Source organism: Ostrinia furnacalis, unplaced genomic scaffold, assembly GCF_004193835.3.
Source record: "Ostrinia furnacalis isolate ACB-3 unplaced genomic scaffold, ASM419383v2 OfSCF1166, whole genome shotgun sequence".
NCBI classification, from domain to species: Eukaryota; Metazoa; Arthropoda; class Insecta; order Lepidoptera; family Crambidae; genus Ostrinia; species Ostrinia furnacalis.
This window is the reverse complement of record NW_021131405.1, coordinates 589,249-614,162: the sequence shown is the minus strand read 5'-3', so window position 1 is coordinate 614,162 and position 24,914 is coordinate 589,249. Positions and strand designations below refer to the sequence as shown.

Here is a 24,914-nt window from a genome sequence, read left to right as displayed (position 1 = left end):
AACTTTTAGGGTGTCAATATACAAGTATTTACAGACTTACAGCTGGGTATCTCCAATTCCGAGATTCTTACCTAATTTAAGCTTAAATGACTGGACTATAAACGTTTTGTATCTTACACAGTCAAGAACTTAGGAATATAGTAACTGCGTTATTGTGATCAAAGGATTTGAAAATAGCGTAAAGCGAATAAGAAAGAGATTAACGCTTATTATTATACTATACAAAACAAAAAAAGAGAGAAATGCACAAAAAATACGGCACAATTTAAGCGATTTATGAGACTGACATCTTCATCAACATTAATGCTGGGTTGCATCATCTTACTTTAACTATAACATACGTCAAAAATCTGTCAAACTTCATAAAAAAGCACCGGTCATTGTCACGGTCAAAATGAGTTGGTGGAACTCTGCTTAAGTTAATTTTATAAACATGAAATAGAGACATCAAATAGATGCTGCTTGTAAAATATGACACACCAGGGTAGTAATATCTTCTTATAGCCCACACAATCCTAAAAATATCAGGATTTTGTAGTGCACAATGACTAATGTACTTCTCTAGCTATTAATGACTTTACAGCTTACGTTTCCTGGAAAAGAAAATGTTATGTTGCATTAACCAACATAAAAAAGGTTTGTTGTCGTCACATAAAGAAATGGTTAGATAGGTATATTTTAAATCCCTTTTAGAATGTTGTGTACTCTTTGACAGTTGTTAACGCGTCAATAACGTATGCAAATGATGCTTAACAGTCTGCGAAACTCGGTTCAGACTCCGCGTTTCAATTTGCACGATTAGCGAAATTCGCTACATGAAAACCCGTCAACGGATTCAAATTATTCCCTCAGTGAAAACTTGGGCAAATAAATGCAGCTTCACATTTTGAATTCACTTCGGTTCGCTGCTTATTCTTTATTAGTTACAATTTATTGAGCAGAAAAGGCAACGGAACAAGAAATATTTCCATGTTTATTAAAGAAAGAAAGGTTTGTTCAGTTTTATCGAAAAATATACCTAACATACAACAATATTGTGAAATAACGTACAATTTACATGGTACAATAATACTGAAAAGTACCACTCAGCATGGTGGTCGTGGCATCTCTGTAATGCGACGACAAGTGTTTTATTAAAAAGTAAGTCGGCAAAAACCTCAATATTTCATTGTAGTTAATACCAAAGGAAATATTTAAAAGTGACATTACAGTGATATAAACGTGTGAATTTGTATTAAAACCGCAATCAATCGTATTACGGTGACAACTAGACTGCTTTATGGGCACTAAGCCAAACGCTTGCAAAAACCATTGAACTCTTTTCATAAATCCATTTATTTTTATAAATAGGGCTTATTTAAATAAATAATAATGTGTTAACAACATCGAATAAAGTCGTTGACGAAATCGTTTAAAACCCTTGAAGTAGATAAAAAGAAATAAAGAACATTAGGGTTAAAAATTGGATCTAAATAGCCCGTTACTTTTTATTTCCTGCTACGAGTAAAGATTTGTTACAATGCCAGTGAGTTGTAAATATAATGTCAGTAATGTTGACAGAGAAACAAGAGTTTTTATTAAGTAATTTACATATTATTTAAGGGAATATTGAACAAAATAATTCCACCTTACAGCCAGTTCAGCGTAAACAACGCGCTGACTGAGAACGGGTCAAGTGACGAACCACAATGGCTGCCCTCGAGCCCTGAAGGCTCTCGAAATTTACTACGTGGCGATACTATACAAAACCCTCCGCTTTTAAAATAATGCACACACAAAGTCACTGATAACGGTGGGCTTTAATAATGCATAGTAAGCTAAGACACTTATTTAAGATCGATCTTGCTGATCAAATAATTTCGCTTAAACTTTAAAAAGATTTAAAGTTGAAGCGAATTATTTGATCAGTAAAATATATCTTAATTCATCATCTTTATATTATTACAGCTGTATGATCCGAATCAGCTGAAGTTTTGTCAGTTCTTCTTATCATATTTTACAAGTACCTACCTACATAATGTATTATCCGTAAACTTTGTCATTCCATTATGCCTTAAAATTGTAGAGCTCTTTTAAATTCTTAACAAAATAATGAAAAGCGAGCCATAAAATTGTTGAGGGACCTATTTGCTACGTTGTACGCAGTAATGAAATTTATAAAGGCAAAAGCGACGCATTCGATCTCAGATCATAGAAAGAGAATAGATATGAAGTCGCGCGTAACTAGGTACAACGAGAACCAGTGTCCCCACATTTCCCCCACCACAGCTCCCACACACACATTCAACTGTGTAAAAACAAAGCGACTGAGAGTCTACGACAACATGTGCAACCGGCTTAAAAGTGCTGTGATTGGCCAGAAGGCGTGCCTTATGGCCAATCAATGGCCGCGTGACGTGACGCACACATAGAAAACGCTAGTGAGAGAACAAAGATAAAATGGAGTCGACAAGATATCGATACTTTAAATCGCTAGGGGCAAGGCTCGAAACTGGTTTCACAAAATGCTTATGTATGAAAACCTTTTTATTATTATACGTTATTATTAACTAATATCACGCATTTATTTTTTAATTATGGCGATCTGCGTACCGCATATGTTTATCAAAAATAATGCCTATATTAGGCTTTCAACTAGCTCTTATAGTAATTACATAGTTGACAGTTACTAATTACTTCTACTGTTATTATTTTTTTGTAAAATCTTATAATCGCAAGTAACACATCATTTTTTTATTTAAAATTACAAAATAGAAAATTATAATTTACTTCTATTTATCGATAATAGGAAACCGCATTAGAACACGAGCACGGCACTATGTTACGACCGGCACATGCGGCCGTACTGTGTATTTTCACACGACAGTGGATATCGGAAGAAATTAAATACATTGCGCAGTAGTTGAGCATGACATAAAGTGGTTGCTAACTAAATCGTCAATGTACAAGCGTGTTAGAATTTTTATCACCACTGATATCGATATCGCAGTAACTGTTACGGCACTGAATTCGTTCGTGAAAATGTTTAGTTTTTTTTATTTATAAGCAAAATACCAATGGATTTGCAATACTTACATGTAGTAAATGACTCCATTGTTCCTGTAGTTCTTCGTTTCACTTGTTTTATTGCACGTAACGACGCATTATCCAAAATATCGGAGAACATTTCCTTAGTACGACTGAATCGCGACTAACCTAGCTACGCGGCCGATGTTCGTTTCTGGGCATATCGCGGAGACACGCGCCACGCCCCCGTTTCACATCTATTCCCTTCTATGATCTGAGCATTCGATATAATAATATAAGACTGTAGTGAACGAAATAATGACTCGTGGTCGATAGAATTACACCTCAACATTAAAATAATAGGGTTGTTGCCCCTTTAAAATGAGTCCTTCAGGGGTGACGCCCGTATTCTCAAACATTACTATGAGGTCTCACAGTGCGCGTGGACGCACAGGGTAACACATAAACCAATCTCAGAGCTCTATTCAATGCTGTGCGTTCGATTTGTTGCTTCACTTAAGCAATTATCGTTTGTGAATACGGGCGTGAGTCTCTACTCAAGTAGGTACGTAGTTTAGTTGTTTACTTTCGTGCAAGTATTATTTACGGTCGGCTCGCTAGACTGTTAACGTGTATTTTACCCATATTGTCCCATATGTTATCGAGTCGAATACACAACTGTCAGATTTATATGCGAAAAGAGAATCGGTGGAATGAACATCGAAATACGTTCGGCGAATCTCTTTGAAAAGCATCAATGCTTCGTCGAACTTTTGTTGTTTTTTCGTTTCGACGAGCTGTGTAATGCTTGTACGTAGGTATTTGTAAAAACTATTTTAATCTCTGAAATATTTTTTATTCAGTTGCAAAACATTTTCTTAATAAATCCTCTAAAAGCTCTAAGTACTCTGAATAAAGCTGTAAAATTAAGCGTCTTTTAATAATTCATGATGCGTTTATAAAAGGTTTTTAATATTCGTGTCGCGAAACGCTCGCACCTTATGAAAATGATACGTTAAATGTTTTAGAAAAGTTCGTAAAGGGCTTATTTTTCCGAACTCTCTTTTGTTCATAATAAAACAGGTTGTAACGTGAAAGTCACTGTTTTCATAAACTGGAAAGTTCTAAACAAAGAATAAAGTACAATTCTAAGTCATTATATTATTGATTAAGGGCCGATTTTTCAATCGTTGGATAACTTTTAACTGAAGAATAAGTTTGGTACATTGACAGCTTCAGTATGGAAAGTATGTCAAAATGACAAGTTTATTCTTCAGATAAAAGTTATCCGACGATTGAAAAATCAGCCCTTATTCTTATAAGCAAAACTTGGGCAGAAATCGACGACAGCCTATGTCAACTTTACTCGATCCCATGTTTTAGAGGGGTGTTTGTTTTTGTTCGTTTGTTGCGAACGTGTTTACAAAGTACCAGGCTAATTCCTTTGTCATTGCCTTACACCGCTTGACAACTTTATAAGAATTTTACGTATGTAGGTACGATAACTCTAAAAATTTTATTTTTATGTTAATTTAAGTTTTTTTTCATTTAGGATGAAGATGCATTGTTCGGATTTGTGGCTGAAACTACAAGAAGAACTTCTCTCCTTACCTCTTGCACACGGCTCAAGATCCCTTCCGTAAAACATTCCTATTCATTCTTCGACACCTTTAAGCAACAGCGAAGAAAACATTCCACTATCATAATCTTCAAACGGAAACTCTCTAGTGACTACCATAAGAAAAGTACTTGGTAACGCTATTTAGTAGTAGTAAGCTCAAGTGACGCGCGTAAACCTCTTCGGAGGGCGCGAGGGGCCGGCGCGATGCGGGCTCGCCAGGGATGTACGTAATATATCCCGCGGATGAAGTAGTTTCCCTGACATACAGTTCGCATTCGCTGCCCCGGCCCCGGCAGCGTCCTACCCTCGACGTCCTCGTCGGGCCGCTGCCCGCGCCGCAACCCCCGCCCCCGCACCCCGCCCCGCCCCGCGCCGCTTCCCTCCCCAAAACGGCGCCCCCGGAGACCCCGGAGCGCGCGCCGGCGTCGCCGACGCCGTCGCTCGAGCGTCCACCCAAGCTGCGCGAGCGCACCAAAGCCAAGCTTTTCAAAAAACTCGGTCGCCACGAGGACAATGAATTCGGAAAAATAGTCAGAACACCCGCTCCAGATGAATTCGAACTGCCCGCACCCCTGCCCACGCCGGCTTTCTCCAGGAAGAATATTTTCGACCGCGACTTCGATGCGTTGTTCGAGGTCGCGAGCTCGCCCCAGTTCACTGCGAACATCCGCGTGACCACTCCTGAGCCAGACCGCCGGTCAGATGTTTCAGCGGCGCACTTCCCCTCCCCCGCGACCTCCTCTCTTAGTCTCCTCCCGCCTCGCCCCTACTCCGAGCCGGCGAGCGTATCTCCCACCGCGTCTGCCCGAACCTCCTCGCCTTCGACGCCAACGCCACTACACTCGACTCCAGAAGGTTTTTGGAATGAGCGTGGATTTGAGAGTGAATCTAACAAGATCATCACATTCATTGCGCATGGACAATGAAATGACTTCGAAGTTAATCACGCTTTGATCATTCAGGTTGTTGTCATCGATCATCTAACTCTTCAGTTTGATTTGGGTTTACTACTAACGATTCCGCAAAGTTTCCAATGTGTCCCAATATGTAAACGTAATATGCAATATTAAGCCTTATTGTATTATCGGCAGGTTCAAAATCCAAGAAAGTCAGTTTCTTCCGCAAGTGGAGCCACTCGAAGGAGGCGTCGCCTCCGCGCGCGCGCAGCATGCAGCAACCGTCGCTCGAGATGGCTCTGCGCGAGCTCACGCACCCCAACCACAATGAGCAGCTCAAGAACCAACAGCAAGTCACCTTCAAATTGGTTAAAACAGGTAAGTCAAAATACTCCTTTAAATTACATTTATTTTAAAGCATAATGCGAAAACTGCTCCTTTATTGCAATTAATTAATTGTGAGAGTGAATAGGCACTTACAGAGCAGATAATTATGTACAATCCTAGACTGCATCCCACTTAACATCAGGTGCGATTGTGGTCAAATAGCTGCCTTATTATGCATAAAAAAATATTGCACTAGCATTCCAAAATACTTTCTTTATCTAAAAACATTAAAGCTTTTAAGTTTGATTAATTAGTTCATATTAAGTTTCAAAATCTACATAAGATTATCTTCAATCACGCAGATTTAAATAAAAACCTAGATATCAATTTAAAAAAAGTGGCTCATCTAGGACCAAATGGGCAAACTAATATTCTTAAAAAACCTTACCTATACATCCACTAAGTTTGTCTAACCTTTCTCCAGACATCCTATATTCAAAAAAACATTTGCATTCGCTGGCTGCTATTTAAAATTCAAAAACAGTCGCAGTGTAATTAATATGATAATTATCGTCCAAGATAATCAAAATGGGAGAAAGAAAAAGCGTATTAAGAACGTTGCAAAAGGTGCGGTTTGGTTGAAGACTATTATCATTTCCGTGAATTTTTCATGTCATTTCGGTACAAAGTTTGATGTTAATATTTAACTTTGATTGTTCTGACAGAACATGGCCCGCATGTCTATCATAAATGTTTGCTCGTGCATGAGCAAAGGGATATTTGTTTAAGAAAGCAATTACGAGTATGATTGTAGAGTCAAATAAATCTATATTAATCAAAAATAATAAACGTTGTAACGTAACACACAACGATAAGAGTAATTTGGTAATTTGCTGAATCGGTAAAAAATAAAACACTTGGTACTCGTAATTTCTTCGCGCCATACTTATAAATAGATGCCTCTCAGGTAAAATCTCTAGGTCTCTAAAAAAGTACCACCTCCTCGTGCTGAAACAAAGTTCAATTAAAAGTTGGAATTTTACTCTTGACAGTTTTGGACTTCAAAGTAAAACAATGTCACCTTTCGCTAGCTTTGTAAAACAAAGGGTGCCTGTATACTGGTAGGTATATACGAAACGAATGTATCGGAGTTCGGTAAAATTTTTGGCTGCCAGCTTTCAACGCCATTCATTCAAAGCAGACCTTACTTTGGGATCTATGAAAAAAATACCGTAATTTCTACAGTAAATTGCCCACCGGTTTTAGACTACTTGCATAGTTATTGTGTTAGAAAATATCCATGCTGCATGAATTTGAAGGGCTGTTGTACAAATTTCGCCGTTCCATGTTTTTGACTGGATAGGTATCGGGTGCCGATATCAGAGATGAACCTTGTTGTTAGTTTGTTGCCAACATAATTCATATTCCTATTTTTTTCTGTACATGATACATATGTATAGGACAACCTCATTTAGTACATAGTAAGCTTTATTTATATTGTTTTAAACTTTCATGGTCACTAACAGAATTTTAATATCGGTCAACCCATATGTCTGCCCATAACATCTCACCCGCCAGTGTCCTCAGTTAGGCCGTATACAGAAAAAAAGCTGGAAACCTATAAGCGCTTATCAGCGCTTCTCAGCGCTGGTAAGCCGTGCAGGAAAATAGTATAGAAAATAGTATAACGATAAGCACTGATCGGCGCCGACAAGTTTCAACACGCGCTGGTCAGCGCTGGACGCTGCCATTTAAAATGCCATTCAACTTGCTTCCTTTGTGAACGAACGGACTAGCGCGCTGACAAGCGCCGGTAAGCGCTTATAAGTTTCCAGCTTTCTTTCTGTATACGGCCTTACTCTGTGATCATGGCGCTTGCAACAGTGCCGAAATATCGGAAACTCGAAATTAAGGTACATGGTAGCAATCCCGTCAAAAATTAATTATTGTTTTGTACTTGACCATAACCGTACTCTTCATTAGACATCCTGTGTAAACCTAGAGGCTATCCTCTTATTAATAATTTGCTTGTTTTCTGAAACTGACGTGGTATTTGTAAAGGCTCCTTGAACTATTGTGGAGCCCAAATCAGAGGCCACGACATGACGTGTAATTACTTTTGGAGTAATTAATTATGTGTTATCCTATCCGATGTATTTTGTGACTTAATTGAAATACAGTATAGAAAAGCTGATTCCGAATTGAAATTAAGTAACATCGATCTATCTGATGCTTATATGTATAGACGCTAGCACATCAGACTATCCATTTTCATAGCAAAATAGCCCCCATTACAAATTACATAAGATCCTGCAATATTTAGGTTAATTTATTGACTTGCACTCATCCAATAAGTTGCGTAAAAGATGCTAAAGTTTATTTAACAAAGTTTAAAACTCCGCTAATTAGGTCCCTTCATTGTTCAACTGTATAAAGTGGAAAGCATAATGAGGTATTCCAACGCCGCTCAGCAACAAAAGATTCATTTTAACCTTCATTAACTCGGAATTGGTCTATGAAGCCGAAAATTATTTGAGCTGCTGTTTACTGCGTAAGATATTTGTAATAAATACAGTATTACACTGATTATATTAAGGATTCCTTGACAAGACTACGAAACCCTTAAAAGTTAACTATTTAATTATTATCTACAAAAACTTGTGAATGGGAATCTTCAATATAGTCTATTTACTAACATTTGATTTTGTTAAAGTTACAATGTCAGTACCGGCTTGCTTAAAATTATTTCTATAATAAACTAGCTGTGCCCGCGACTTCGTACCTACGCGTGAAAATTGTTTGAATAATAATATATTTTTTGCAAAAAAATCTTGTCTGCTCCGCCCCTATTTACGCCGCTGTAGGGTAATGTTATACATATAGCCTAAACTTCCTCGATAAATGGTCTATCCAACACAAAAATGTTTTTTGAATACTAGTATTACTCGTAGATAGGTATAAAATATTTGAACATTCTTAATAGTTAATTGATTGTTCACATAAAACTCTAGCTCTCTATGAAACTGTTCTGAAACGTCGGTCTCTAATACCAATGCGCAGAGGAGGGTTATGCAAAGATAGAAGGTGCAATTCAATTTAACGGCACGAACTTAGACAATCCTTTAATTAACCAAAGCCGGGGAAAGCCGGGGCGTTGTGTTCCATTCTAATTTATTTCATAAGCCTCATGTCATAGAAGCACTTTCTTTTCAGCCAGGATCGGATTTAGGGTGTAATTTAATATTTTGAGATCTCGAAGCGCTGGTAGGGCAAAAGATTAAGAGACATTAAAGGCTCCATAAGAGCAAGTTTAAATGTTTTTATTAGTATTTTATTTTTATTTAATATTTGATGATTTGTATGCATTGTTTTTAAAAGTTCATGCGACTAAATAAATTTTGACTTTGTGGTTTTGTTCGAAGAACATTAACGCAGTCACAAACATTACTATGAGGTCTCACAGTGCACGAGGATGCACAGGGTCACACGCGAACCAATCACAGAGCTCTATTCAACTCTCTGCGTTCGATTTGCTGCTTCACTTAAGCAAGCATCGTTTGTCAATACGGTCGTAATTGCCTGTATAAATTTATTTATTTATTTATACTTCAGCACACAAAGTAACAAATGCACTGTGGCGGACTTAATGCCGGATGGCATTCTCTGCCAGTCAACCACGGGTCATGCAGAAAGAGTAAGGCGGTGCAAAAAATTTACATTTTTTGATAATAAACCTACTTACATAAGATTACATAAAATAAATAACATAATACAAATAAATATAATAGACATACACATAAATACACAAACATAATAATAATATAGATGTACACATCACTCATGTCTGAGATAGCGAGAAAATGGAGAAAAAAAGGTCATTCCTTGAAATGTTTGCGCAAAGCCTTTTTGAAAGTAAATTTGGAAGAAGGTTTGCGTAATTTGGCCGGAAGGCCGTTCCAGAGCCGTACAGCGGAGACTAAGAAAGAGTTGGACATGAAGCCAGTGCTATGATGAGGGGTGGCAAGCTGAAGAGACTGACTAGAGCGAAGATTTCTATTGTGAGTGGAGTGGAGGTACTGAAATTTATCTTTTAAATAAGATGGAGAGTCGGGATTGAAAAGAATTGAATGAAGCATACAAAGTGAACGAAGATATCTACGCTGTCTGATGGGAAGCCAACCAAGCTGCGAACGAAAAGGTGAGATGTGGTCAAACTTGCGGAGACCGAAGATAAATCTGATGCAGTTGTTCAAAAGGCGGTCCAGCTTGTTTAAAAGTTCCTGTGAGATGTCCGTACAGCATACATCACCATAGTCGAGGATAGGCAGGATCAGAGACTGAGCAAGTAAGATCTTAGTGCTGGAAGGGAGGAAATTTTTAAAGCGGTAGAGTGCCCGCATTGAGCCGATCACCTTCCTACTGACTTCCCTGACATGCTGGGACCAACTCAGAGTGCTGTCAATGAAGAGTCCGAGATTTTTTACGTTTAGTTAACGACAACTCCGTCAAAGACAACACTAGGGACCGATCCCAGATCCAGTTTAGCCAGTTGCCTGGAGCTCCCCAGCACTATCGCCTGACACTTGCCAGGATTGACCCTCACACCGAACTTCCCGGACCAATCGGCGATATTGTGTAGATCAGCAGAAATAACCTCTCATAACTTAAATGAGCTTATTTTGATTTGTGTATTGGATTCAGAGTTTGATTAAAAGTTAAGTAATGCCTATTCATGCTTTTGTATTTGCCGCAAATCCGTAATTGAGTTTTCCTACCAGTCTAGACATTCCATTTATCAAAGGTAGGTAAGTATGTATTTTATCGCACATCTTTCTGAGAAACAGTAAAACCATCACGATTTGTAATTTCGGATAGTTATAGTTCAATTACTGTGATATAATCTTACTAAATTAGCTTAGCTTAGTTATGAAGCTTTTAATATACTACGTGCGCGATTAGTAAAGACTTGAGCACGACTCAAAGCTTACACGCGTGTTGAACAGTTGTTTAGAGTGTGCGCAAAGTGCTAGTCACCGCGCACCTACCTCAGGCAGTGACTCTAAAATGCCTTCTCCATACTAACGTCACTTTAGCTAGTGTTCAACGAGTATCTTTTATTATTACAGGTTGCATATTTGTTTGTATTGGACTGGGTGTTTTCTATGTATAATAAGTATGTATTTCCAATAAAAAAAAAAAACCGACTCCAAAAAACCTACACTAAAACGTAGAAAAATAATTACTAATTACCTACTTATTTATTAGGACGAATTATTAATATTTATGTAGGTATACCATGATTGATACTTCTGGAGTCGGTGCCAAGATTATGAAACATGTAAAGTTTGCCTGCACCGACTCCAAAAGTATCAATCATGGTATACCTACATAAATATTAATAATTCGTCCTAATAAATAAGTAGGTAATTAGTAATTATTTTTCTACGTTTTAGTGTAGGTTTTTTGGAGTCGGTTTTATTTTTTTTTATAAAATTTTACTTATTTCTTGCTTTTTAGTTAACTAATTATTACCTTGATGTTACCACTGAAGGTAGGCAGTACACTGAGACCAAAAAAAATTGGTTCATAATCGGCGGAGATATTGCGTATAAAAAAGTTCATCCCCAATTTTCCACCCTTGGGGGTGAAATATTTTCTTCAAATTCGCATGAAACCACCCTTTTGATAATACCTATTCAACAAAAAAATAATCGTTCAAATTGGTTTATAATCGGCGGAGATATTGCGTATAAAAAAGTTCATCCCCAATTTTCCACCCTTGGGGGTTGTTTTTTTTATTATTAAATTTAAATGGGACCACCCTTGAGGTATTACCTATACGCCGAAAAAAGATTTGTTCAAATCGGTTCATAATTGGCGGAGTTATCGCGTAACAAACATAGAAAAAAAAAAAAAACATACGGGTCGAATTGAGAACCTCCTCCTTTTTTGAAGTCGGTTGAAAAAGTATTTAAGTATGTTTATATCCGTTGTCTAGTACCCATAGTACAAGCTTTGCTTAGTTTGGGACTAAGTGCTTAACTCAGTCGGTGTCTAAGTCTAGGTGTACCTAAGTGGCACGGCAGGGGTGACATTGACATATTATGACGTGACAGTGCATACAAATCGTCTCGCTGACCATTGACCGTTACAAAATCACTTATCGTTCGTTCGTTCGTTTCAGCCAAATGACGTCCACTGGTGGACAAAGGCCTCCCCCAAGGTTTTCCACAATGAACGGTCCTGCACTGCCCGCATCCAGGCTCTTCCCGCGACCTTTACCAGATCGTCGGTCCACCTAGTAGGAGGCCTGCCCACGCTACGTCTTCCAGCCCGTGGTCGCCACTCGAGAACTTTCCTGCCCCAATGGCCATCGTCTCTACGAGCTATGTGCCCTGCCCACTGCCACTTGATTTTAGCAATTCTGCGAGCTATGTCGGTTGCTTTGGTTCTCCTGCGGATCTCCTTATTTTTGATTCGATCACGCAGGGAAACTCCGAGCATAGCCCGCTCCATCGTCCTTTGGGTGACCTTGAGCCTTCTTATGAGGCCTTCTTATGACAAAATCACTTATAGGAGGCGGATATTGTAAACTGCCTTTCTAAATCCAGCCCAGTTCATTGAAACGTTCTAACAATGCAATTTAGTAGTCCACCAACGCAATTCTGAATGGACCGCAATATTGAGGTCCACCTGGAGTTACGAGTATGTTGTTCTCTAAAAGAGCGGTGATGCTGTACTGTGCCAATGACTGACAACTTTGTAAATGAATTTTAAATATTAGAAACGGACAAAGAGAGCTCGAACTGTCCCTTTATCCTTGACACTGGCTGACCCGGCGAACTTCGTACCGCCTTTGTAATGTTTATCAGAAATAGTGTAGGATTCTCATGGTGAAGGATTAGTTTTAAATCTGTCCAGTAGATTTATAGCATTATTAAATAAAAACAATCAATTTTTGGTGGACCGACGATCTGATAAAAGTACGGGGAAGTACCTGGATTTTGGCAGCGCAGGACCGGAAAACAGTTATGGAAATTCTTGGGGGAGGCCTTTGTCCAGCAGTGGACTTTATTTGGTTGAAACGAACGATGATAGGTTTTTTGATATCACTAGATACAAAGACAGGCCGGTACCAGAGGCTTTATTGTTTGTTGTTGTATTTGTTACAACATTTACAGTTTCTGGTGGCACGGAATATACAGTCTACCACGGCTGGAGGACCAAACACAACGGCGACACTGCAGGCTTTTATGGAGATTGTAATAGAGCAAAAATATTGCCTTCTAGCTTTGTTTCCTACAGAGGAATTCAGTTTGCTAAAAACCGGCCAAGTGTGAGTCGGACTCGCGCACGACGCTTTTGTTGTTGTATGGGAGCCCCCCTTAAATATTTAGTTTATTCTATTTTCAGTATTTTTGTTATATTCGCAACAGAAATACATCATCTATGAAAATTTTAACTGTCTAGAAATCACGGTTCATGAGATAGATACAGCATAGTCACAGCTCTTAGTAATAGGGTCCCGTTTTTACCCTTTAGGTACGGAACCCTAAAAACGTTATTCTCACAATGGTTACCAGTGTTTGACGACCATATTAACAATCAAGTTCTGCGCATTTTTTGTCTGGGTCCTAATTTGAGTGTCTCGTGGCGCAGCTGAATTTAAAACTTTTTCATTTTTATTGTAATTTATGGCTCCTTTTTATTAATTCTTACAACTATGAAATAATGAATTCACTGCATTGTAATTTAGTGTTCTTTATTTCTGTTACAAAAATGCCACTTAAAGTATTAACTATATTATAAAAAATAGGCTAAGAGTTTGTAGTTTTGATTTGGTTGTTCATTCAAATATACATAATAGTACATTAAAAAAGTAAATTTCGGTTTCAATACAAAGCACATTCACATTGTCCTTTTTAGTGTCAAACAGCTTGCGCAGTAATATTATATGCAAGGTAATGGCCTTTGTACCACCTAGAGTGCTAGATTATCTCTAAATAATTCACGGGAATCTAGCATCAAGTAATAATAAAGCTGTCAGTTATATCCCTGTAAATGGTTAATACATAATGCTCGGAATGACTTCGAAATAAGGGTTAAACAATAGATAATCATAGCGTTAATTTTCGTCAAGTAAATATAATAATAATATGTTATATGTAGATAATTTATAAAGAGAATCAGACTTCATAAGTTAATTTAAAATATTCACACAGAAAAAATCTACATTCGTGCTTTAATTTCACCCTTTGTTGAAAAAACTCGCTAAGTTTTTTTAAATTACGAAACAAATTTCAACAAAACACGTTTCCACCTACCTACAGGAAACCCCGCAGAATTGTTTTCGAAAAATTCGGACTTTTCAAACTTACGAAAGTAGGTCAACGTTGACATTAGCTGGCATTGCGTGCTAAAGCTATGGCTAAAGTCCGGAGTCCGGACAAAGAGTTGAGAAGTAAATATTAAACAAGTGCTGGGTGTAGTTGACAATCTGGGATTTTCTACAAACAACTTTATAATCACAAACGTTTGTGTGTCTAATCTTTATTGTAACATTTTTAAAGCTATTTTAAGCTACGAATACTCGTACTTGCTACTTATAAAATATAATCATTGAAGCATTTATTGGATACAGCGCGTATTGGTTTCAATAGGATTTACTTAAGCTCTTCTGAAATCTTAGCTTCTTCTTATATCGTGTGGGCAGTAACAACCTTGAAGTCTGATATGAGACTCAGACGTAATGCTGCTCAATTAAATCAATTGCCCTCTGAATCATATTCTCTAATCTGATTATAAGCCTGCAAAGTATTCAAAATATTCCAACCAATTAACTATAAGTATGATGGAAAATTTCAAAGAAAAATCATTCCTATGGCTACTTAAATATTTTATGTGCACATTCGAAGCGTCATTCTCATGAACGTTCTCTTAATTGACGTAGGTAAGCTAGAGAGACTGGCAAACGGCCAGTTGATAGTAAAGTTATGACTTACCATGATAGGTCGGTGTTGTGATAAGTACAGCCTGTTTCCCTTTTTCATGTCATTTCAAGTAGAAACAAGTAACACTGTGATTATAGGCAACTATTACTGGGAATTCCATACAAAGTTCTGAAACAAAGGTGCTCATTGGCTATAGTGTGCTCGCAGACAGCCCACAAACATTTACATGTAAATAAGAGCAAACAATACATTCATTTACATAGAAAATTCGGTTCCAATACGACCGCAAGCAAAATGTTTGTTACATGTTTGAGTGCCGAATTTAAGGCTGGGTTGCACCTTCTTATTTTAACATTGACAAACGTCAAAAATCTGTCAAACTCCATACAAAAAACACCGGTTATCGTTATAGTTACGGTCAAAGCAAGGTGGTGCAACTCAGCCTTACTTTTGGTATTTTATTACGTTATCTGTTAACTTGAATTCGAAAGAGGTATTCATTTGTTTTTATCATTTTAACTGACTAAAAATAGAGGATATTAGAATGACATGATAAAAGAGACACGTAAAATTGCTCATACATAAAAATATTTTAGGTTTTCTGTATTCGAACTAAGCTAATAAGTATTATTAAAGTTTCTCGCGCTGCTTCTTCTCAGCACTGGTCCATATTATTGTCTCGAAGCAGTGGTAGGGTTAAAGTAATACTTGAACGTGTAAAAATAAAATATTATTAAAGTTGTTGTGCAAAATGAAATTACTATATGGCTTTATTAAGAATATTCAATTTAATAGTCAGAATAGTTACAATTAAAGCGTACACAAACAGCATCAGCCATTTTGGTAGATACTGACTAAAACAACAATGCTGTACGCCCTATGTAGCGATGGAGTAACCGCGACGCGTATTCACAAGGAATACACAAATATTGCGGTTTACGGCAATTACTCGGATTTCATACATCAACTGCCAGATTTGCCTATATAACTAGCACTAACAATACATTACGCACAGTAATGCCTAGTACAATATGTAGTAAACATTATATGTGTTTGATAACATAATCAAATGTGATTATGTTATTAAACACCTAATGAGGTTATCACATTATTGATTTATTTATGTAGCGAAGTACAAGCAGGCATAGAAGAAGAGCTAATCTAGAGTCAATTTGTCCCTTAATCCTCCTTTTATTATAAAAAGCATGACTATATATAGACATAGAAGTGCACTTACTACTTTACGTTAAGGTGACTATAGACTCCAACATTTACTTGTAACAGAACAATGAGCCGCTCTAAATTTTCTAATATCAAGTCTCAGTGTCACCCTTTCACGAACCAAAAAGTCGTACATTTTACCTTAAGCGTACCATTCGTAAGAACGTTACATTACATAGAAATGCTCTGGTCTATACTTACCTTTATATAAAAGCTGGCTCGTCTGTTTCCATTAGCAATTTGTAACCAACGACACATTCTGTTATCGCGTGATTCGGTTACACCTGCATTTAACCGAACTACAACCTACCATCAATCTGAAATATCGGAGCAAACAAAACCCAACTCTTATCAAACCTTTTAATCTCCCTTTGTTGATGAATGACAACGTCATGGAACCTTTTATTAGCGAAGTTTTGTTATTATATCTTTTCCAAACCATTAACTGTAATCATGGTAATAGCTATGCGTTATGATATATACTTAATTCCTTCAATCATTCTTGCTTCGGCTGCCAAGAGAGTCAGACCATGAGAGCATTCAGCATCAAGTTGGTGGAACGCATACTTGTGCTATGGCGACGTGTCAACTATGCGTGTCGAAACTTGACAGTGCATGGACCAAGCTTTCTTGTCCGAAAAGACGTCCATTTCATATACAGGCTGATCTACTTCATAATCTACATCAACGTATGGTGGATTGCGGTCGCTACAATTCTTCGGTACTATAACCACTACCAAGAGAACACCATCCGATTCACGACACGAACAGATTATCTAGACTGGAACACAACGTTTCCAGCTATATCGTTATGCGAGATGGCTAACGTGGAAAAAGTATTCATGCAAAGTGAAAAATTGAAAGAAAACGCCAATGGAAAACTCGACCATTACATACGGGAGATAACCTTCTTTACCGGCACTTGTCACAGCTGTGTATCAACATGTGAAGAGGAACCCATTTGCACTTTGAATTATTCACAAATAATACTACTTTTCCGAGCAAAATGCAAGGATATGTTCATGAGTTGTTTCTGGAACGGAATACCTTTTGATTGCTGCAACAACTTTTTGCCTATACCCACTGAGTACGGCACTTGTTACTCAATAAACAGTTTACATACCAAAAACCAACAGCTGGTTCATTTGACGTCATCTACACAACACGAACTGGTTTCACTTGAAGTGATTTTATCGCACGATTACGAAGTCTTTTTGCATTCACCTGAAGATATCCCATTTTGGAACATGGAATATGACAGACGGATGGTGATAGTATACGGATCTCAAGCTACAGTTATTTTTTCTATAATGGATATTATAAACGAGCCAGAAGTCGCGATGACAACTCCCGAGGTTCGAAGATGCAGATTCATCGAAGAAGTCCCAGAAAATTATTTGGCTTACAATAAATACAGTTATTCTGTTTGCATCACGCAATGCCGCATTGACGCGCAGCTGGAGCTTTGCAATTGCACTCATCACCTGTCACCGATTCAGTATAAAGACAGATACTGCGACCTGGAGGGACTGAAGTGTCTGACGAACAATTACGACATCCTCAGTAAGCTACAGGTTCCTGATACCAATAGAACAGGCTTGGAGTGCGATTGTCTGCCTTCGTGTACTGAACCGGATTATAATGTTGTGACGAAGAAGTTTATTGAGCCAAGAAAGGAAGTGAAGGCAGGGACAACGAAATTCATCTTGAGCAACAGACCCTATGAGCGATTGACTCGTCAAGTTGCTCGTACTCCCCTGGATCTCGTAGTAGCAATGGGCAACTGCTTTGGCCTTTGTTTCGGTGGTTCTCTTCTGTCTATAGTAGAGGTCGTTTACTACCTATGTTTTAAGAAGTGGAAGATGTTAAAGGCACATAATGTAATTTACGCTTGAAGTAATTGATTACGTGTGGTAGATGAGTTCTCTTTGCGAGAACTTCACTAAAAGCCATCCAAACAAGCACGTTGTGTGGGTAGATAGAGTCAATCACCAAGTTCTGCAAACAAAACAAAGTTGGCAATTGAATTAACTAAGAAATTTATCACAGCTGCAGAGTAACACGTCTTTTCAGTTGGGAAAGTCCATTCGTCCCAACTCGCCGTAGACGAAGTCGGGAACTAGTCGTATAATGGAGCTCTCTACACTTTACTTTCATAGTAAACTATCCATTAATTTTATAACAGCTTTATTATAAAAGTAGATACAATCCATACTTTAGCTTTGAATTTTAGAGAAATAAATGTGTTATTGACTAATTCAGATTTCAGAGTGTTACCTAAAATAAATGAAGCGATAGACATGTATTTCTGTTTTTGTTGTAATTTCAACTATGCCTAGTATCAATGCATAAAATATTTATTTATATATTTACACACACACATTTACTATTTTCACAGGCTAACCCAATATTATAATAGTAATGCCAATAATTTACAACAATTCAAATAATAATATTATTATAAAACTATGAATATGAAATTAAATTGAGAAAATTAATAAATCAGCCTGTATTGCCGTGCAGGCGGACTTTTATTTATTTACAACGGGACAATTATTTCATAAAATGAAACGTTCAGCTTATAGCGATTTACAGATACAAAGTAAAGCGTATTGAATATTCATAACCAATTGTAGAAGCGTAAAAATATACTTAAATAAGAAAATACCCGGCTTTTGTTTCCGAGAGTTGGGAAAATGATTTTTATTTACAAATGGTTTGGATAAATTCCATTGTATATATTTTGAGTGGGATGACAGACTTATTTGAACTAAAAGAAACATTGGTACCAAAATCTTTATAGCTTATCAAAATTGTTTTAATGTGTATTAAAGTTAAATACAAATAATGAAAAGTGAAGATTGACAGATCCTTTAGCCAAAAGTGTCCCCACTGATTTCGTAAGTTTCCCGGTTCGTGGTAGCCATTTAGCGAGAACTTTTGTACCCCAACGGCCATCAGTGTGCTTACCAAGAGTTGAAATTATGAATGTGTGCTCGCTAGCGACTGCGTAAAAAATATATTGGACAGATTGTATAGTGCCCCTAGCGGTTTCTTTCAAGAACTAAAATTTTTATAGATTTTGTGACGTACTCGCTAGCGAGCACACCTAACGTAATCTACGAGCAATGTAAGAGCGTTAACTAATAATTAAATTTAAATATTTTAATACTATATGTATGTACATATTATTATACAGTGTGTCCGGGCATGTAGTGATCAAACTTTAAGGGCGTAATCTATGGACAATTTTATCGATGAAAATACTTCAAATTTGGGGCCTGACCCATTTCTCGAAAAATTACATCGATTTAAGTTTTTAATTTTTAGTTTACACCTCTTCTTTAAAAAACAAGTGAAAGCGTGGGTAGCTTAACATTAATAGGCAAATATTTTATATCATGCGATAGCCAATAAAATTATCTATTAGTAGAAGAAGAAAGCAGACACAAGTTTCATACATTTTATGGGAGTAAGAATGGATTTAATTAGAAAAATACATTACTTTTTTCACTTCTTTTTCAGTTATTTTCCAACACAAGAAAAACCAGGTCGTTAAGGTATGTTTTATTTGCATTGTATTATTAGTATTTGAGCTATTCTACAAAACGAATGTAAATTTATTAGTCTACGTCTATTAGTTTCGACGTAATTGTTGAACAAAGATACCCCTTCCCAGCGGTTTCCATAGTAATCGGAATAGGTTGTGTGATTCTTTCAGGCAGTGCATTTTCGCATGTCGCGTGCGCTATGGAAACCGCTGGGAAGGGGTATCTTTGTTCAACAATTACGTCGAAACTAATAGACGTAGACTAATAAATTTACATTCGTTTTGTAGAATAGCTCAAATACTAATAATACAATGCAAATAAAACATACCTTAACGACCTGGTTTTTCTTGTGTTGGAAAATAACTGAAAAAGAAGTGAAAAAAGTAATGTATTTTTCTAATTAAATCCATTCTTACTCCCATAAAATGTATGAAACTTGTGTCTGCTTTCTTCTTCTACTAATAGATAATTTTATTGGCTATCGCATGATATAAAATATTTGCCTATTAATGTCAAGCTACCCACGCTTTCACTTGTTTTTTAAAGAAGAGGTGTAAACTAAAAATTAAAAACTTAAATCGATGTAATTTTTCGAGAAATGGGTCAAGCCCCAAAGGACAATGTTCGTTCTCCATACATTGTTCGCCGTTAGATCAACAGTGCCGAAATAATACTTTCTAGGTTCTAAATGACACAAATCTTTATGTAAGAACAATTATTCCTGGCGGACCAATTCTATAAACTTATTGATAGCAATATTGTTATCATAACCTCTTACTTACTAGTATTGTATTATATTATTTTATGCACATCGATTTGGGAGATGTTCTGTATTGTAGTTGTCGCAGCCAAATTGTATTATAATATTGGACGGGTTTTGGAAATAGCTCGGCGTTCCACTTTTATGATTTACTTACTTACATTTTGCACGTAAATAAATAACATGAATCCTATGTTTACTTTCCACTCTTGACATTTAACACGTGACTTACCAAACTAACTATCTCCATGGTTACCGTCTTAGTCTATGCATGACTAGGGATTGAACAACTTTTAATTGAATATTATTAATAACCCGCATGTCTCTGATAGTTATGCTCTCGCTCGTTCTCGTTTTAATACTCTAGGTCTAGAGCGTAAAATGGCTAAAGACAATTAGGAATTCTTTCGCCACTGACAGTTCATAGCAAGATACTCCTTCAAAATGTTGGCGAACAGGAGTATCTTGGGATGAACCCTTAACGATGGACCAACAAAAAGAATGGGGTTCATGGTTAGAAAATATCGCGTTATTGGAAAATATGAACATTCCACGTTGCTATGCGTCTCATTGCAACGCGGACTTAGACCAATCTGAGCTGGAGCTACACGTCTTTGCTGATGCCAGCGAGTTAGCTTACGCGAGTGTCGCGTACTGGCGTATTTTGGATTCAAACGGTAAAGTCAAATTATCCTTCATTGCAGCGAAGGCACGGGTCACTCCACTCAGGCCAGTACTGTAGCAATTTGGACGATTTATTTTATTTACAAGATCGGTATCTTATTGTCTATGATGACCGCAGTCAACATCACTATTACATGGATTCCTAACAATGAAGTACGGCATTGCCTTGTGCCGATTTTACATAGATTTTATCGACACAAATTATGGAACTTCATAGGATATGGAGCAGGCCACGCCCTAAAATGTCCGGATGTCGTCATAGTATTATGGAATACATATAAAATACTTTTATTATTTCATTTTTTAATCCTCAAGTGTCCGTTACAATCTAATTAATATTTAAGTATTCAAAAAGTAAGAGATTAATTTTGATACTTTACTGCTGTGCCCAGGAATCTGAGGCGGTTTCTGACAATGTCCTTTGAAGTATTTTCATCGATAAAATTGTCCATAGATTACTCCCTTAAAGTTTGATCACTACATGCCCGGACACACTGTATAGTACTTTGTTATGGGATCAGTTTCATAGCAAGCTTCTAGTTTCCCTAATACTCTGTTAAGCTGAACTAAAGTGAACGTGCCTTCAGGCCTTTGCGGCGTATCTCGAGAAGTTACCGCAAAGTTGATGTCATCTTGAGTAACTCAGCGGGATTGTTTTGATGCATTTTAAACAGCACCTTGTGTTATTTTAATATAAGACGCTAATAATAAATAAGGGTTAAGCGGACCCGTGATTATTAAGTATTAGGATAAATATTTGAGAATAAGAAAAACATTTATTTGGTTCAAACTTAAAAAATATAACACACAGAATGAGATAACAAAAAACAAGTATAAGTTATAACCAAAATTGGCCACCGCTCAGCATGTGTCATGTTCTGGAGTGTAATAAAACCAGAACACGACGCTGTTATTCTGCGAAGACTTGGGAAGAAGTTTATTAATTAAGATTTTGTACTTCTTGGTGGTCACGTGGTTCGAGAGTTTTAGTCTCTCAATCCAATGGTGCTGGTTTGATTCCCAGATTAGACAAAAAACTTTGTTTTTTTTTTTTCAGTAAGCTTGAACTTGATTCCCAAAAAAAACACACACTCGAATTAAGAACCTCCTCCTTTTTTTGGAGTCCGTTAAAAAAAGGCTTAAGTTTTAATATGATATGCGTTCGGCACAGGTTGAACTTTGCTGAACTTTTTACTTAGCATACTTGCATAAATCCTAACTATTGTTCCAACCTCTAAACATTCCGGTTCGAATTATAATTCCAATCCAATTATTCGTGTACGTATTAGTGTAATCAACTTGACAAACATATTAACCTTGTCCGTCTAATTAAATTACACCCTTTGTTAGTTTTCTAGTGTCCACTAACTATGTAGTTCACGTACTTATTGACGTAATTTTAAATCAGTAAAATATGTATGAAGCCATAGATTTAATTATGATAATTACAAAAAGAAAATAAAAACCTTTTATGTATTTTCTTCTAAAAAAAACAAATGCAAATAAGTTAAATTTTATATCACTTGCAGATAATACAAAATTTAAACGGAAACCAAAAATAAATATTCATGCTTAATGAATGCTTTATAATTTCATTACGGATTAATAAAATGGACGTGGTTTTACGGAACACATTATTAAATTAGTAGTATTATCTTTTCAATATGTGCACTGAACGAACAATAATATTTTAAGTCCAGTATAATATTTTCTCTCAATTACCTGTGTATCCATACATACGTATCTAAACTCATGAAAGTATCCTATTTCACCGGGGTAATAATGCTGCGGGGCTTGCGCTGAAGTATTAGGGTGATTAAAGTATCACGTGAATTGTTAGTAGGTACACAGTTGAGATTAACTATAATAATAGAAGTGCACAGAAACACTCGTATATTTACTTATTTTTATTCAGTGCTAATTCCATCGCAAGCTTCAACCACACCAACGCGTGCTGATCGCCATCGCCGGCGCGATCATAGGCCAATAATGACAGGTCGCGCGACCCATGACAGTCCGCGCGACCTGTCATTGGCCTATTATCGCGCCGGCGATCTGCACGCGTTGGTATGGTTGAAGCATATCAGTATTGGACAGAATATACATTATACATAGTTGCACATTAAATTAAATCTTTTTGCATCTTGTGGAGTGGTAAGTAAGTGCGAGTTTGTGTACAGAACAGTCCGAAGTGTTAACAAATTGCACCTCCATAAAACAAATGAAGAAAATAGAACTGCAATTTAAAATATTAAACAAAAGACAACCGCATCAGCAGAATAAGTAATTACTATATATGTTATTGCAAATGAATAAATAAATAAATAAAAGTACTTCACAATTTTAGGCCAGTATTAAAACTCAAACCAAGTTTTAGGTCAGGGTTGCAACTGTTGTTGTTGGTTGACAACTGAGTCACATCATCTAACTTTAACCGTAACTATAACGATAACCGGTGTTTTGTATGGAGTATGACAGATTTTTTAATTTGTTAAAGTTAAAATAAGATGGTGCAACCCAGCCTAAGCAACCTAGCCTTAGATGACAGAGTTGCATTTATTCTTGAGTAACAGATATTAATCTCACATCAGTTTCAGTTTCGATTCATAATTCTAAACTTACAACTTCATAATCCTAGAGAATTTTAAGTTCAAAATATACATACTTGTTATCTTGTACGTTTTACGGTTACTTTGAACTAGCTGTGGTTAAATTTATAAATTAAGCTATACCCGCAGATATTAGTACATTGGTGTGACTGAACTCAACGTCTGCACCTAAAGATAGATTCACACCTACGCGCTAGAAAACCCACCTTTAAAGTTAAATCGGGTTTAAGGCTGATACTGGCATCTTTGAAGTCAAATGAAATTGGTTTTTATAAGGTTTTAATCGAATGCTATGTTAAAAGTGCAATTTTATCATGGAATGGAAAAAATGCTAAGAAGAACACACTTGAATTAAGTTTTGTTAGAGTAGTTTACTTTATGAAAAGAAGAAAGTAAGTAATTCATAATTTGATTATTTTTTAAACTTGAGTATGAAATTATTTTGACAGTGTTTGTAACTATGTACAGTCGACAGCACATCAAGCTATACATTTTCGTTGCAAAGTCGCCCCTATCGCAACTACGTAAAATACCACAGTGTTTACGTTGACGTGCTGTCGAATGTAGGTACTTAGTTGACATTATTAAATATCTAATTTTACTTGTTGTAGGTACCTACTCGAATTGGAAAATTAAGTAACATTTTTAGAAATAGGAGTTATTTTTCCATTCAATGATTCATACGAACGCTACATTATTTATTGGCTGCTTCTTCTCTTTATTTTTAGAACAAATTATTTTCTTTGTGCTCTTTAAGAAAACTTGAAGGTTTATGTCTTAGAAACTTATTTTCAAGTATGAATAGAACTGCACCTACCTGATTCTGATTTTTCTTTGATCTTTATTTCTGCTCGCCGCTCCCATTGTTCACTTCTTATTTAACGAGTATTGTGGATATTTTTAACCTAGCTTTCCGCCCGCGGCTTCGCCCTCGTGGAATTTTGTCTGTCACAGAAAAACTTTATCGCGCGCGTCCCTGTTTCAAAAACCGGGATAAAAACTATCCTATGTTCTTTCCCGGGACTCAAACTATCTCTATGCCAAATTTCATCAAAATCGGTTGCGAGGTTTAAGCGGGAAAGCGTAACAGACAGACAGACAGACAGACAGACAGACAGACAGACAGACAGAGTTACTTTCGCATTTATAATATTAGTTGGGATTGGGATATAGTTGGGATTGGGATACATTTTCTATTGAAGTTTATTTTGTGCTTCTCTCTTAGTAATATGAAAGGAACTACATTTCAACTACATACGAGTCGTTGAATTAGAGGAACTAATAACAA

General features: G+C 36.7%; 1 protein-coding gene across 1 annotated transcript in view; it reads left to right on the top strand.

Moving 5' to 3' along the window:
- LOC114351599 (zyxin-like) overlaps nucleotides 1-24,914 on the top strand; it is a 129,951-nt gene that overhangs the window by 45,018 nt on the left and 60,019 nt on the right. The window contains exons 2-3 of the mRNA XM_028302874.1: nucleotides 4,559-5,482; nucleotides 5,719-5,901. Coding sequence (XP_028158675.1) covers nucleotides 4,849-5,482; nucleotides 5,719-5,901 — 817 coding nt within the window. The 5' untranslated portion in view covers nucleotides 4,559-4,848. The remainder of the gene's footprint in view (nucleotides 1-4,558; nucleotides 5,483-5,718; nucleotides 5,902-24,914) is intronic.